Source organism: Gymnoscopelus braueri (genome assembly GCF_963280865.1).
Source record: "Gymnoscopelus braueri genome assembly, chromosome: 18".
Lineage (NCBI taxonomy): Eukaryota > Metazoa > Chordata > Actinopteri > Myctophiformes > Myctophidae > Gymnoscopelus > Gymnoscopelus braueri.
The window spans coordinates 33,066,123-33,080,218 of NC_137618.1; the positions used below are offsets into that span (position 1 = coordinate 33,066,123).

Here is a 14,096-nt window from a genome sequence, read left to right on the forward strand (position 1 = left end):
TCAGAATAAGGGATTCCCGGTGAAATACTGTAAGCGATCCCGGTTCAGCTTCTTCTCTTTCATTCTCCTATTCTGAAACCAAATCTTCACCTGGCGATCAGATAAATTTAACATTCTGGACAGCTGAAGTCGCTTCTCTTTGTTTATGTACACGTTGAAGAAGAATTCTCGTTCAAGTTCTCGTAGCTGGTATTTGGAGTATGGGCATCTCTTTTTTCTGCTTTTTGTTGAACCTATAAAGAAAACAAGACATTTTGTTGGAGGGATAGCAATTCATAACAGTTGTTCTTATAAAATAGATGGTACAGTTAACAAGTTGGATGGACAAATAAACTGTTGTCTATCAGCACAAAGGCGTGCATATAACAGATGTGCACGTGTGCGTGGGAGCGCGCAACATGCACGCCCACGCCCACACACACACACACACACACACACACACACACACACACACACACACACACACATATACACGCACACACACACAGGCGCGGAGTCGCTTTTAAGCAACAGGCCTAAAAAGGATTAATTTGACTTTAAATTGTATTTGAAATTTCAAAGGGTAGGGGTTAACTGTATCATATTACATGGATATTTTTTTCTTAAATGCTAGCAGGGTATATAGGCCTATGCCACAATAGCATGGCCTAGTCCCTAGGCTATGGAATAGCCCTAATAAAAGGCTATGCAATTCTCTTAAGAGGTCTGCAGCTTAAGAAACAAATATTTCCTTTCCCGTGAATGAACAGACGCATCAATAGCCTACATTACAACACATTTAACAGCAGAAAAATAACTTTGGGTTACTTAAATGTTTCCCATTGTAAATATATTTTACAGCCATAAAAGTAAAGCTTATTGGGGTATAAAATCTTTTGCATGCTTATAAAGCGCCACATAAAACTAGACCGACACGGTATGTGAACATCTCGGTTACTACTCGCGGTGTGGTGTGTGCATATAGCCTACTATTGTCTGGAAAGCTGTAGCTTTGCTTACATAATACATACTTTGTTCGTTGTTCCCTTCCCCGCAGTTAGAGGATGAATCTTCATCGATGTTCTCAGAAGACTCTGCTTTAGGCTTATCTGAAGTCACCTTATTGTTTGCATCGTCCTCGCTGACGCCGGAGTCTGTCTTTTGTTTTGGGTGTTCGTGGTTGTGTTTCTCCGAGGTCTCCAAGAACTGGTCAAAGCCCTGAGGCAGAACCCCATTCCGGCCAACGTTGAAGAAGTTGGACGGCGAGCTCGTCCCTCCGTGGTGGCCGTACAATGAATCGTTTTTGAATATCACATCCGCCCTGGTAGATGACTGGATCAAGTCCCTGTGCATTATCTCGTCCGGTGAATAGTACGAGGCATAATTGCCCCTGTAGTGCCATTTGCTAGGATGGTCCAGTCCATAGTCCCTGAAAGCGACTTCCCGAACAGGTTGGACTTGAGCTATGTTTGCAGAATAGGGGAAATTAATCTGACACGTAGTAGTCTGCGGTAAAAAGGAGGAGACTGATGTGAAATCAGGTGCCGAAACGTAATATGTACAACTCGGTAAATACATATTTGCGGCGCAGTTGCTGCGATCATCGTATTCCGTCATCTCTCCCCTTCCTTCTTTAGGAATAGCGAATGCAATTGGAGGCTGGAGTGTGTTAAACTTTGTCCATCTATTGCACCATAGGCGTGTGGAAAGAACCCGCGAGGGAGAAAAAATCGGAAACGTAGGCAGACCTGCAATTCATCTTGATCGATTCTTGAGGTAATTGTGTCATGTGATCCGCCGGAGAAATTACCATACATCAATATCAGTCATTAAAAACTGTCCAGAGAAACTCATGTGGGCTCTTGCACGAGAGTTCATTGGTTGTCGGGGCGCCCAGGCAACTCCTCTCTGCCGTCTTGTCCTATAGCTCACGAAAAGGAAATTTGTCAACCACCACTGGAATATTTATTTCATGGAAGGTTTAGGGGAACATAATCCTCATCACACAATTATAGTCACTGCATTCTGAGGAATTAACCCATGTATAATAATAATGATAATAATAATGCAATGCTTTGAGTTGGAGCCCTGACTTTGTAGCAACAGTAGGTTGGGATTGGGAACATTGAAAGTCACCTCTATATAAGGCCATACATGGCGCATATGCAGTATAAGACTAATAGGATTCAACTTACAATTATCACACATGATGCAACTGCAAGTCCACGAGCAAGTCCACTCTCGCTACTCTTTGCTACCGACACAAAAGCAATGCAGATTCCAAACCAGATATAATTTAACTAAACATGCATGTAGTATACTTTTGACATTATTTGAGGGAAATTTTATCCAAGAAATCCAAGAAAACCTGCATCATATGAGGCTGTTGACTAACCTGGTGCAAAAACTCAGCTGAAGTTCAGGTACATCCTAAATCAAATAGGGCCTATGTTACAAAAAAAAACATCCAATCTATTCACGTTTTGATTAAACCAGTAAAATAGGCTAACTCGTGGCTATGCAGCCTTTGTTTTATTACAAAACCTGGTCAATAGGAATTTAGCTTACCTTAATATTCTTAAGTTGCAGACGGACGGTGTTTTAAAATCCGAATAAAGCTGCCCATAATAATATTCAGCCGTGATGTTCCTAGGACAGCACATTTTCTTCATAATAAGCTAAACATCAAGGTTAAACACGTACAGAGACACTGCATTGCCAAGTACAAAACAAGTGCGCTGGCTTTGACCGTCTGCGGTCTGACGTGTTGTGCACCAAGCATTCACAAACCCTCAGCACTCAAATCACTTTATTGCACAGACAAAAGGAAAGCATTCTAAAGTGTAGGCAAACAGTATAGAATGCTTTAAACAGTGTAGGCAAGAAGCCTAAGCTACTTAATATATTCAAGGCTTGGCCAATCTTGGTTAGTCTATTTGGGTGTGCAGGTTTCGCTTAATAAACATGATTTCTGTTTGCAGTATATGCTATATGCTCAGGATAGGCTTTAGCCTATATATTTGATAAGCTGATTAGCACACACCCTTATCCAGAAGGAGGTATATTATTACGATTTAAGTACTACATTTCCCCAACTGCGAATATAAATATCACATTTCCTCAACTGCGAATATAAATATCTTCCTTTTAAATCTCTATATGTGTGGGTCTGCAGTCGTTGGCTCATTTTGATAATTTAGAGCGTTGCATAAATGTCACTATTGTATGAGTTTTGGCTAGTATAAGGCGGGCTAAGAAGACCATTAGGATTAGTATTACATCTAGAATGTACCGAGTCCTTTTACGCACAGCGCAAATCTATATGCGCGAATCAAACATATAACCTTGATTTGAATACTCTCATATTCCACTCATGAAATATTTTCAATTTATTTGTGGTATTCATATCAGTTGACCTGTTGCTATATTTTATATCCATCAGCATACACCTTTACTATAATAATAGGCCTAATTATATTACAAATAATAGTGATGAATTTCCTCCTCACTTTGTTTGCACTTCTTCCTTGAATGTTGTAATAGTCTACAATTAAAAGTAGGCTATTGTTAAACACAGGACATTGCAGTTAAGGTCTATAGCTTTAAATACGTTTGACATGCCATATAGGTTTGGCAAAACAAATGCTATTGAGTCAGAATTAGGCTACAGCTTTTCTATAATAATCACAGCAGCAAAGAATCCAAGTGGTTTTTCGCTACTGCTGAAAAGCCGAGGAACCAACCATTAACAGCACATGTAATTTGACCTTGCCATATCCTATGAACTAGCTATGTTTAGGACTACGTATGTTTAGATTCATAGGATCGAGGGAGAACGTCATTCACACATTTGGCATTTTAAATTATTGCTTACAAACGGGCGAAACCTTGTGAATATTTTGGAGAACTACACATTAGCCTACTAACTTGACCTTAACTTTGTTTTGACGCCCCCAAAACCAAGAATAGCCTAGCTAGCGTACGATACCAGCTCTAATGTTGTCTTGTAGAGTTTGACGGAAAGGATTCTGGCGCAAATAAATGAAAGATGTAATAGCCAGGTAATTAACCACACACACACACACACACACACACACACACACACACACACACACACACACACACACACACACACACACACACACACACACACACACACACACACACACACACACACACACACACACACACACACACACACACACACACACACACACACACACAGTATGTGAGCGTAGCATATAAAAAGAAGATGACGTGCTGGAGAGGGGGGGGGGGAATCATGGCATTTTAGGTTATAATTAACATTTCAAGAATAGATATGAATGAGGCACTAGTAAAAACGGATGATCACCTGTATTAAGGCATATAGGCCTTATTGTGTATATATTGTTCAGGCTTGTGATAATATGTTCCATGTGGCAGATCTCCTGTAGGCTAGTATGAAACTATTGTTTATTTTGTGAAACTATATGCATGATTTTATGTTCTCATCTGCTCTTAAAGGAGTAGTTCACCCAAAAAAAATCTTATTTTCTATCAATTGCACACCCCATGAAGCCTTGAATTCATGGTTATTTTTTGTTTTTGTCGCATTCCTAAGCCAATGATTTGATTACCGGCGGAAAGATGCTAATGTATCCGGTAGGAGACACAAAGTGGACTCTTTGTGTCTCCTACCAGAAATACACCCGGTCTTCAAATTATTGGCTTAGGAATGCGACAATTTTTTTTATAAATCCATGAATTCAAGGCTTCATGCGTAATTGATAGATTTGTTTTGGGGATGAACTACTCCTTTAACAAATGTTTGTACACAGCCGCTCATCCCCTTATGCAATGTGCTTTACATATTTGTGGTAGTTTGTTATGGTGCCTTATCGATTATTTCAAGGCCATCGTGGTGGTCTATGATGTCTTTAGAACCATCTACAGACCTATATTGAACTCGTGGTGGATACAAATGTGTCTTGTAAATGTCTAACAGTTTGACTTTTTGCATGCAATTGGATGCCAGAGGGTGCTGTGTAAAGGCCAGACCGCACCAATGCAACTAGTCGCAACTCCTCGCAACAAAACAGTTTTAAGGCCAGTCCACACCACATGAAACTCCTTGCAACTGCCAATGGGGATAATGGTTGCAATGTTGCAAGGAGTTGCATTGGTGTGCACTTGCCTTAAGTGAATGAGTATACAGTATATGCCTAAAACACAATAAATACCAAAAGGAGCTCCCTTGCATGACATAAATAATGTATATAACACACACAGGTTACCATCTCCAAAATAGACCAAAAGACAAGTTGAGGTCGAGGATGATGTTAAATGTTTCTAAATTATATCAGGATTTTGATATACACATTGGTTAGACTATAGATTTGCTTTTTTCCCTATCGATTAGTCACCCCATGGAGACTTGAATTCATGAATGTGTTTTTGTCGCATTCTGGTAGGAGACACAAAGAGTCTCCTTTGTGTCTCCTACCCGAACCGCTGCCTACCAGTTGGTTATCAAATTATTGGTTTAGGAATGCGACAAAAACAAAAACATATCCATGAATTCAAGTCCATGGAGACTTGAATTCATGGATATGTTTTTGGTTTAGGAATGCGACAAAAACAAAAACATATCCATGAATTCAAGTCCATGGAGACTTGAATTCATGGATATGTTTTTGTTTTTGTCGCATTCCTAAACCAATAATTTGATAACCAACTGGTAGGCAGCGGTTCGGGTAGGAGACACAAAGGAGACTCTTTGTGTCTTGAATTCATTTGTGACTAATCGATAGAATTATGTTTCCCCCTTTTTTTTATGAACTATCCCTTTAAGTAAAAGCGACCACCATATACAAATTATATTGAAGAAAAGTTTAAATATTTGCTACAAATGTGCACTGTAGCATGTGTCAAGGTGTTGTGAAATTCACCTCAACTGAATCTCGAGGTAGGCTATCTGTTATGAATGCTTTCTGTTTCTCACAAGTTTGATACCAACATACACGTGGTTGAATCAATTCCTGATTTAATGTATCTGAATGTATAGGCTATATGAAGAGATTGAGAAACGGAAATGATAGGATATGAGCAATAATATAAATGTATAGGAATTACAACGGCATCGTCTTTCCCCGCTGCATATGCAATCTTGTGTTATCTCTTTTTGATGTTTAAGAATAATTGTGACTTTTAAAATATTTTTTAAAATCTCCATTGGCTGAGAACATTATAGAGCCGTTGATCCCATATCGCTTTAGACCAGTTGAAGTTCACAAAGTAACTCACAGCTATACGGGCGAGGGAAGAATACGTTAATTTAGAAAAATATAAGGTATTTAAGGCTGGATTAAATTCTGACATAATCACGTATAAGAACCACAATTTTGCTGATTTAGTAACGGTTAGTTCACGAACTGAAACTAAATTACCCAATCCACACGTGTAAGATCCCCGTATAAGCTTAAAGTCTACGTCTCCCCTAATTATTATACATTACACAACAATAACGGGACCTGCTAGACAGACTATATGCCCCATGTGAGTCAAAAACTCTTTACGCATTTGCAGGAACCAGACTTGAAAAGCAATGCCCAAAGCACAGCTTGGCCTAAACGTTAGATTTGATTTGAGAGGTCGTTTGTAGAACAGGCCTACGGCTGCTAATGGTCACATATGGTTTGAATGTAATATCCACCCACCATTTATAGCAGTTATATCAAATCCCATGTCGGCATTTTCACATGTAGGAAACGGAGCAGCGGCTCGGGGAATAATGTTCCACATGCTTTCAGTACAAATGCTCATAAGTACACTGAAATAGCCTTTAAACTCTCCGACAAGCGTATATATGAAACGTCTACTCACACAGACCAAGGAACATGTGGCACTATGAACTTGTACTTAGGCCTACGCTATGGTAGAATAGCGAGAAACCTCTGGTGGATACGGTCCTAGGGTAATTGAGGATATAAAAGAACTTGAGAAATGCTGCATTTGACATTTTATTGGACAAGTTAGACAACATGCATGAAATTAACTTTTTTTCTAAATACAGTTTTGCATTTCAAAGCCTATTTTTTTCCCATTTATTTAGGCTATTTCAATGTTTCCGCGTCCGTCGACAAACATGAACTTGAGTTCAGACTGCGGATTCCATTCCAGACAAACAAAACAGGCCCATATAGGTAAAGGCTGCATAGTCATACAAAATACACACACCGCTATAGCCCCAGTTCCAAACGGCCTGCCATTCATGTTGATGCAAAAGAAAGCAATATACTTTTATACAATAACTTCCCACACAGCACCACAAGGAGATTATTTTTTCATTTCATTTTTGGACCAATGTCAAAACCTTGATCTGGATCAGGATCACTACACAGTATTTTTTAAATTAATGTAACTTTTTTTCGTGCATGATTTCCTCTGGCGATAGGGTTGGCCTCCTACAGTCTAACAAGTTCAGCAATACATATAAGATTTACATTTCTTACATAAACAGCATATCGTTTCCATGGACGAATTCGTGCAAGGACGTGCTCCAGTTTTCAAAAGAAAGCACAAAAACAGTTATTTCGAGTCAACTTCCAAGCGCACTCTTGAGTTAACAATTTTGCCTGTTATCCACAATAATGTGATCAAGCCACGAGGCTATCAGTACATGGAAAATGTTTGTTCGCGCATGATTAGCCGTTTTTTCTTCATTCTTCGGTTCTGAAACCAGATTTTCACTTGCTGATCACTCAAATCCAGTCTTTCTGACAGCTCCTTCCGTTTCTGTCTGTTTATGAATTCATTCATCATGAATTCATTCTCAAGTTCAGCGAGCTGTTGCTTTGTGTAAGGCTTTCTCTTCTTTCTGGTTCTCACTTGTGAAGAGCACCATGGGACACCTGCAGGGAAAATGGAAAACCATATGAAATAAACATTTTAAGCAGGCTATACGTGGCCTAACTGTGAGGGATTTCTTCACACAGCCCACTCCACTTGCTTCTTCCCACCAAAGAGAACTGATGAGAAGCTACAGTCGTGTTTGCAAGCATTCAAAATGTCAAAATAACAGAATAGTTCAAGTCACTTACCGTCTGAAAAGGTCGTTCTACAAGTACCGAGTTTGTTCGAAGATAGGTGAAGGGAGTCCTGCTGCTTAGTAACGGTCTCAATAGCTTGATCTGAGGCATTCGGATCGAGCTGGGCAGCAGCAGAACTGTGGGGCCGGCAGTCTAGACTTGGGTATTCATATTTGGAGCTGCGAGTACTGGTGACTGCATGCTCCAGAGGAAAGACTTGTTTACCAGATGCCCCTGGTTTGTGGTCTGTGTCCTGAAAACAGTATCTGCTCGATTCCTCCAAATGTCCCTTGGTATGGCCGAGTGGATTATTTACAGACACAGAGTTTGGGAGAAACGACGGAGAGTAGCCCCCAAAGGCGCGGTTCTGTGGCGATGATGTGCACGAACTTGAGGAAGTCCACGGGAGCGTGCACACCTCTCTCCTATTGTAAGAGATCTGATGAAGCGCTGGTATATGGGCGCCTCCATTGCCCCGCAAGTTAGAGAAATACAACGACTCTGGAGTAGAAAAATTCAACAGAGAGCCAACATAGCCAGTATTTAAAGGATTCCGTTCACACATCTCCATGGAGCTTTCTCAAGCGCTTCTTGCTATGCTTTTAGCAACTCCTAAAGAATAAAGGGTAGGTAGCCTAATTGTTGATTTGTTAATACAGCGTCACGTGATATGCAAAGCATGTTCCGTCCCACCCTTGCCCACCATAATACTGCAAAGCAAAAATATTCCATAAGGAAATATTATTTGTGGGGGTGGGGATGAAGGTAAATTATGACACATTGTTGCACCATTTTATGTGTTCTTTCTAATTCAGAGATTGCTCTGAAATAGATTATTATTAATAGAGATGAATATCTCCAAATCAGAACCCCGTATTGGCACACAGTTCATTAGTTTTGGTAACGCAATGATACAAAAACGAACAAATTCACGTAGTAGCCCAACAATGCTATATTGATTAATTGAATACATAGGGCCACAATGTAAACAAGTCCCCAGTACATTTTTGTGTTATCCTTTTAGCCAAAATGTTTCACTGTAGGCCTACCTCGTGCTGTTTGCATTTCTGTCTAATATAAAGTATTCAATGAATCAAAACAGTGTGCCCCAGTATACTAGCCATAAGGAACATGTAGGCTATATGTTTGTTTGATTGATTGATTGAATACTTTATTAGCAGTTTGCAAAAAAAAGCTCTGCTAAGAGGATTTTAAACCCAAGAAAGCCTATGGCTTGTTTCCATTCGGGTCCTTTCAATTCATATAGAAACATTTAATGACAGACAAACATACACTACTATGCAAAACATCATATAAACAGTTTGTAACATAAAAAATATGACCTCAAAGGAGACAGTGTTTGGTATAGCCTACACAAAAATATAAGACATATCTGTTCATATATCATATTGATCATTGATACATTACTTCCATTGCCTTTATCATTGCCAAACAAATTAAGTAAATATTTTGCATAATCAAAATAAATGAGTTTACATATTATCGCATGCTCATCACCCTGCATGGGAAAACAGCTTTAATAAGTAAATTAAACATAATTAAAACAAAACACTCCATCTCTTTTGCAAATTAACTTTCTCACGGTAATCTATATGGCAGGCTAACTGTTAAGGACGACATCAATTGTTTATGGAGATAAACAAATCCACAGGTGCGTGGCTTTAATATGTAATAGCCTGGTGATAATTATTAACAAAAAAGAAGAAATAAAGCTAAATTACATTTAGCATTATCAATGGATATGGCATATAATAGCAGGCCGGTCTCAAGGTAGATGAACCTGAGCCGCATTTTGAGCTTTTTAAAATCTACACACGCATAAGCTCGCTATAGCTCTTGATTATTTCAATAGGCCCAAGACGACCCGCATATCCTGTATATCCTGTGTACACGCCAAAAATGATATAACTAACCATCATCATACCTATACCATGTATTCATAGAACACAAATATGGTTTGTAAAATACAGAGCAAGACTGGCCAGTTACATTTATAAACCAAAATAAATATCACATGGTGTTTGGCCCTTGCTTTTCGTGGCATCGTTGGTCCTGGGAGGGGTGGGTGGGTTTGCTTATTATTTTCTTTACTTGAACCTTTGTGTTGTTTTTAAGTTGTGTATGTATATGTATTTTGTTTTTGTTTCGTTTTTTTATTCATGATGCATCTATGTGTAGGCTACTGGCATAATTGTATTGCTGATATGATGAATAAAAACAATTGATAACAAAAAAAATAACAGAGGAAAAACGTGTGGCGTCTAATGTTTGTGGTATATCTGCAGTCATTGGTGAAAACATAGCTGATAAAACCAAACATTAAGTGTCAGGAAATGAATTCACGCATCCAAAGGTAGGTAATCCGCATCCTTTATCCTTTTTTTCCCTCCTTTTTTTTGCATAGCACAACTTTGTTTTTGAGATATTCCAATTTCCACCCCAAATATTTAAGAGCCTATACCTTTCAGCTTCATTTTGACTAATTCACAGATAGGCCTACCCTTCCATTTAGCCCATTGCAATGTTAGCTAAAACACTCCACAAATGAGACTACTTCAAAAAGGGTCGCCGCATCATGCCGTAATTTAAAAGTCTCACGAAGGAAATTCGACAGTCTTTAGACAGACGTTGCCATACCACAGAATACAAAATAAAAATAAACTTCCGAAAGTCTACCGGTAGATGTGAAAGGGTTGTGTTGCAGCTTTTAAGCCAGCATAAATTCATTGTAGTTCAAGGTCAAAAACCATGCAGGGCGAGTGATATATTAAGTAGCCTAAAACAAGTCCAAGTGCATATCGCCAGTGGTGTGAAGGCTGCATTCTCTGCATGGATGGTGGCTTGCTCCTTTAAAACGAATAGCCTCAACTAATGGGTCTATGTGACTAGGTGCACAAATGTAAACTATTGTCAATTACGATTAAATATCAAAGACTCAGCAGCAGTGTCATTTAACCGTCTAACAATACACTACACTATTAGCCTACTATTCAAAATGACAGGGATTCATGGGGCAACATTTTGAAGCCTAAGAAAAAAAAAAGATGACCAATTGCAAAGTACAATTTGACTAAATGATAATATTTCACGAAAAAATAGGTTATTGGAAGTGATATGGGATTAGTCCAGCAGGGGGCGATATACGTCCATACATAGTTGTATTTGTCTATCATTTCCACTGAGAGTACAAAAAATGTCTCATCAGTATAACATTTGAACCGTTAACCTGTCATTGTTTTTATTTTTCGTATAAAAGAGCAAAACATTTGCTTTATATACAGGCTACGCCTTTTGAGCCTACAGTAATTAACACATGGAAACAAAAAGTATTACATTATTATTATCATTGGTATTATCATTATCATTAGTATTAGTATTATTATCGTCATTATAATTGATTGATTGGTTGATTTAATACTTTATTAGCAGTTTGCAAAAAAGCGCAGGAAAATGTTATCATTTTAATCCGAAATGAATGCAATGCATGCTTATGACCTTTTTTACTTTTAACTCTCAGTTAAATTAACAGTAAAGATTTTGAATGTGTCAGTATAATTGCAAGTTTGCTCATTTAGTTTTTAGACTTATATAGGTCAGTTTAAAGGAGTAGGCTTTTCAAAGTCGTATAACATGTTATACTCTGAATCATAGGCTTCAATGTAAGAGTCTGAAATAGGACAGAAATAAAATCCAAAGTCCAAATGACATTTGAAAGTTAAATATTGTAGGGCCTGCCCGCCTACACTAAGCGGCTGCACCTTAATTCACGTTGCTCTCAGCTCATTCTTGCACACAGAATGGGTCTGCAAAAATGACTTTAGTCTTCTTTAGCCTATAGCTAGCCCAGCCCATACACGCATTTTCCAAAATCCTCACATATGTAATCCATAAGCAAAATATTTTTGAAAAACGGGCACAATTTGAAGCACAGGCCACTTCATCCTTCAAAACAAAGGTAAAACAAGTCAGTCCGTCGTTGCAGCTAAAATTGTGGCATGTCATTTTCTTTTGTTAATCCAAATTTCAGTTTTACAATTCATAGTTAAGCCCGCATATATAGTATTTCCCCAAATCATGTGTCATTCTAAAGGACAGAATGTATGCCCCTATATTTAAAAATATATATCAGTTTGTAGACTCTCAGAGTTAAATTTAGTCCCAGAATTGTGCTTTATGTGTAGGCCTATACGTGAGAAAGGCTCATTTTAGTGTCATTTATGGTACTTCCTTGAGTTCCTTCCCAGACGTGGCACGATGACTGGAGCCAAATTGTTGTCGTTAGACGGGTTGTTTTCCAGACCCTTTGAAGGAAGCTATCCGCCGTCCTTTGTCCTTGGTAATAAACTTGCTTGTGGTTTACCCTCGTTCAAGTTCTTTGGAGTGACTATTAGGGTTGAGGATTCACCAAGTGCCGAAAACCGATTGGCTTTATTGATGTAATGCTTTTACACGAAGAGAATCCAAGAACTTGTCAAGTTTCTTGAGACCTAAAGAAATCTAAACGGGCACATCTGGACAAGGACTATACCGTTTTGTTAATGTCCTAACACTGAATTGGGAAATTATTTGTTTTCATATCATCGCAAAAGCTATATAGGCCCTGTGGTAGCCTAATTATGACAATCAGATAAGCTGACTGGTAAATCATGGTTATACTAAGCAATATTAGATCAGACAAACGTTTTTAGGCCTATACCTGCAAAACTGCGTATTTGTGAACGAGTCATACAAGTGCGGCGGCTGCAGCCTTCAAAATATATCCGGATTGTCTCCCATAAGAAGCCCAAAGCTCTTTATGTATAGGCTAGTTAAATATCATCCCATATATGAAAACATCAAATACGTGCTTATATCACATTGACATAACTTCACTAAGACGCTGGTGTTGGAGAAGGATTTGGCAATTGTCTTTGGATGAGGAATTGTGCAGCCATATGTTCTCTATGCTACAGTATTGTTGTCTAAATAAACCGTGAATTCTGAAAGCAGGCCTAAATATCCAGAAAAGTTCCAATTGAGTTGAGTTGCCAAATGAATGACAAAAAAAGCTATCGAATAGTCAAGCAATCCAAGTTGCTAATTATTTATGTATGTTATGGTGGTGGTGGCTACTCAAAGAAATTGCCATGGTGGCCATACAATTCATTAAATTGATTACTCAAAAGATAGAGAATATTCTGGCCAAATGCACTTTAGATTGTGCATGAATAATAGAAATAAATAAGGCATGGGTCTGGATGGATCAGTCGGCAATATGAATAGGGTAATTTATACAGAATGGGGCTAAATTATTATTTAGAGCTATATAGATTATTATAATTATGAAATGAAGATAGCCTGTTTACTATTATTGTTATACTGATTGGAAGAAAAATGCATTTAGCTGGTAAATGTCAGGCTACAACTAGTTAAATATTTAAAACATTTTTCAGTGTCACCTCAACGAAAATGAATTAAAATTCACAAGTGAGAGGGCTTTAAATCTAATTACATAGTTCTATATCAACATTGTAGTTAAAATAAGGGTCTTGGTATTTTGTATTCACATAAAAGTGCCAGTAGATGGCTCTCTTACTCAACACAAAAGCAGAAGTCAAGGCACATAATGAGCAAGGGTCCTATTTTCTAAAGTGCAGACAGAATGGCTCATATTTTGATGGCTAGAACAACAAATATCTTAAACAGAGAGACGTGTTCACAACGTTTCCCTCTTTTATTCACCTCAAACAACAGAGTTTTGGAGAAGCCTGCATGAGCCACTGGACTTTAGGCCTATATATGCTTCTGTTCTTACACTTGGTACAGCAACTCAAGCATCAATCCCTCCAAACAGAAGAGAGAGTGTGTGTGTGTGTGTGTGTGTGTGTGTGTGTGTGTGTGTGTGTGTGTGTGTGTGTGTGTGTGGGAGAGAGACTGTGTGTGTGTGTGTGTGTGTGTGTGTGAGGGTGAGAGACTGTGTGTGTGTGTGTGTGTGTGTGTGTGTGTGTGTGTGTGTGTGTGTGTGTGTGTGTGTGTGTGTGTGTGTGT

The 14,096-nt window shown here is 38.6% G+C and overlaps 2 protein-coding genes across 2 annotated transcripts; both read right to left on the reverse strand.

Annotated features, from left to right (window-relative positions):
* Window positions 1-1,796, reverse strand: hoxd11a (homeobox D11a; the record flags this gene model as incomplete). The annotated part of the gene is given in 3 exon segments (XM_080412427.1): window positions 1-233; window positions 1,011-1,601; window positions 1,604-1,796. Coding segments are annotated over 3 exon segments (1,017 nt in total).
* Window positions 1,797-7,632: 5,836 nt separating this feature from the next.
* On the reverse strand, window positions 7,633-8,619 carry hoxd12a (homeobox D12a; the record flags this gene model as incomplete). Its single annotated transcript, XM_080412202.1, has 2 exons — window positions 7,633-7,871; window positions 8,088-8,619. 2 exons carry the CDS (start codon window positions 8,617-8,619, stop codon window positions 7,633-7,635), a joined length of 771 nt encoding a protein of 256 aa, XP_080268328.1.
* Window positions 8,620-14,096: the final 5,477 nt, after the last annotated feature.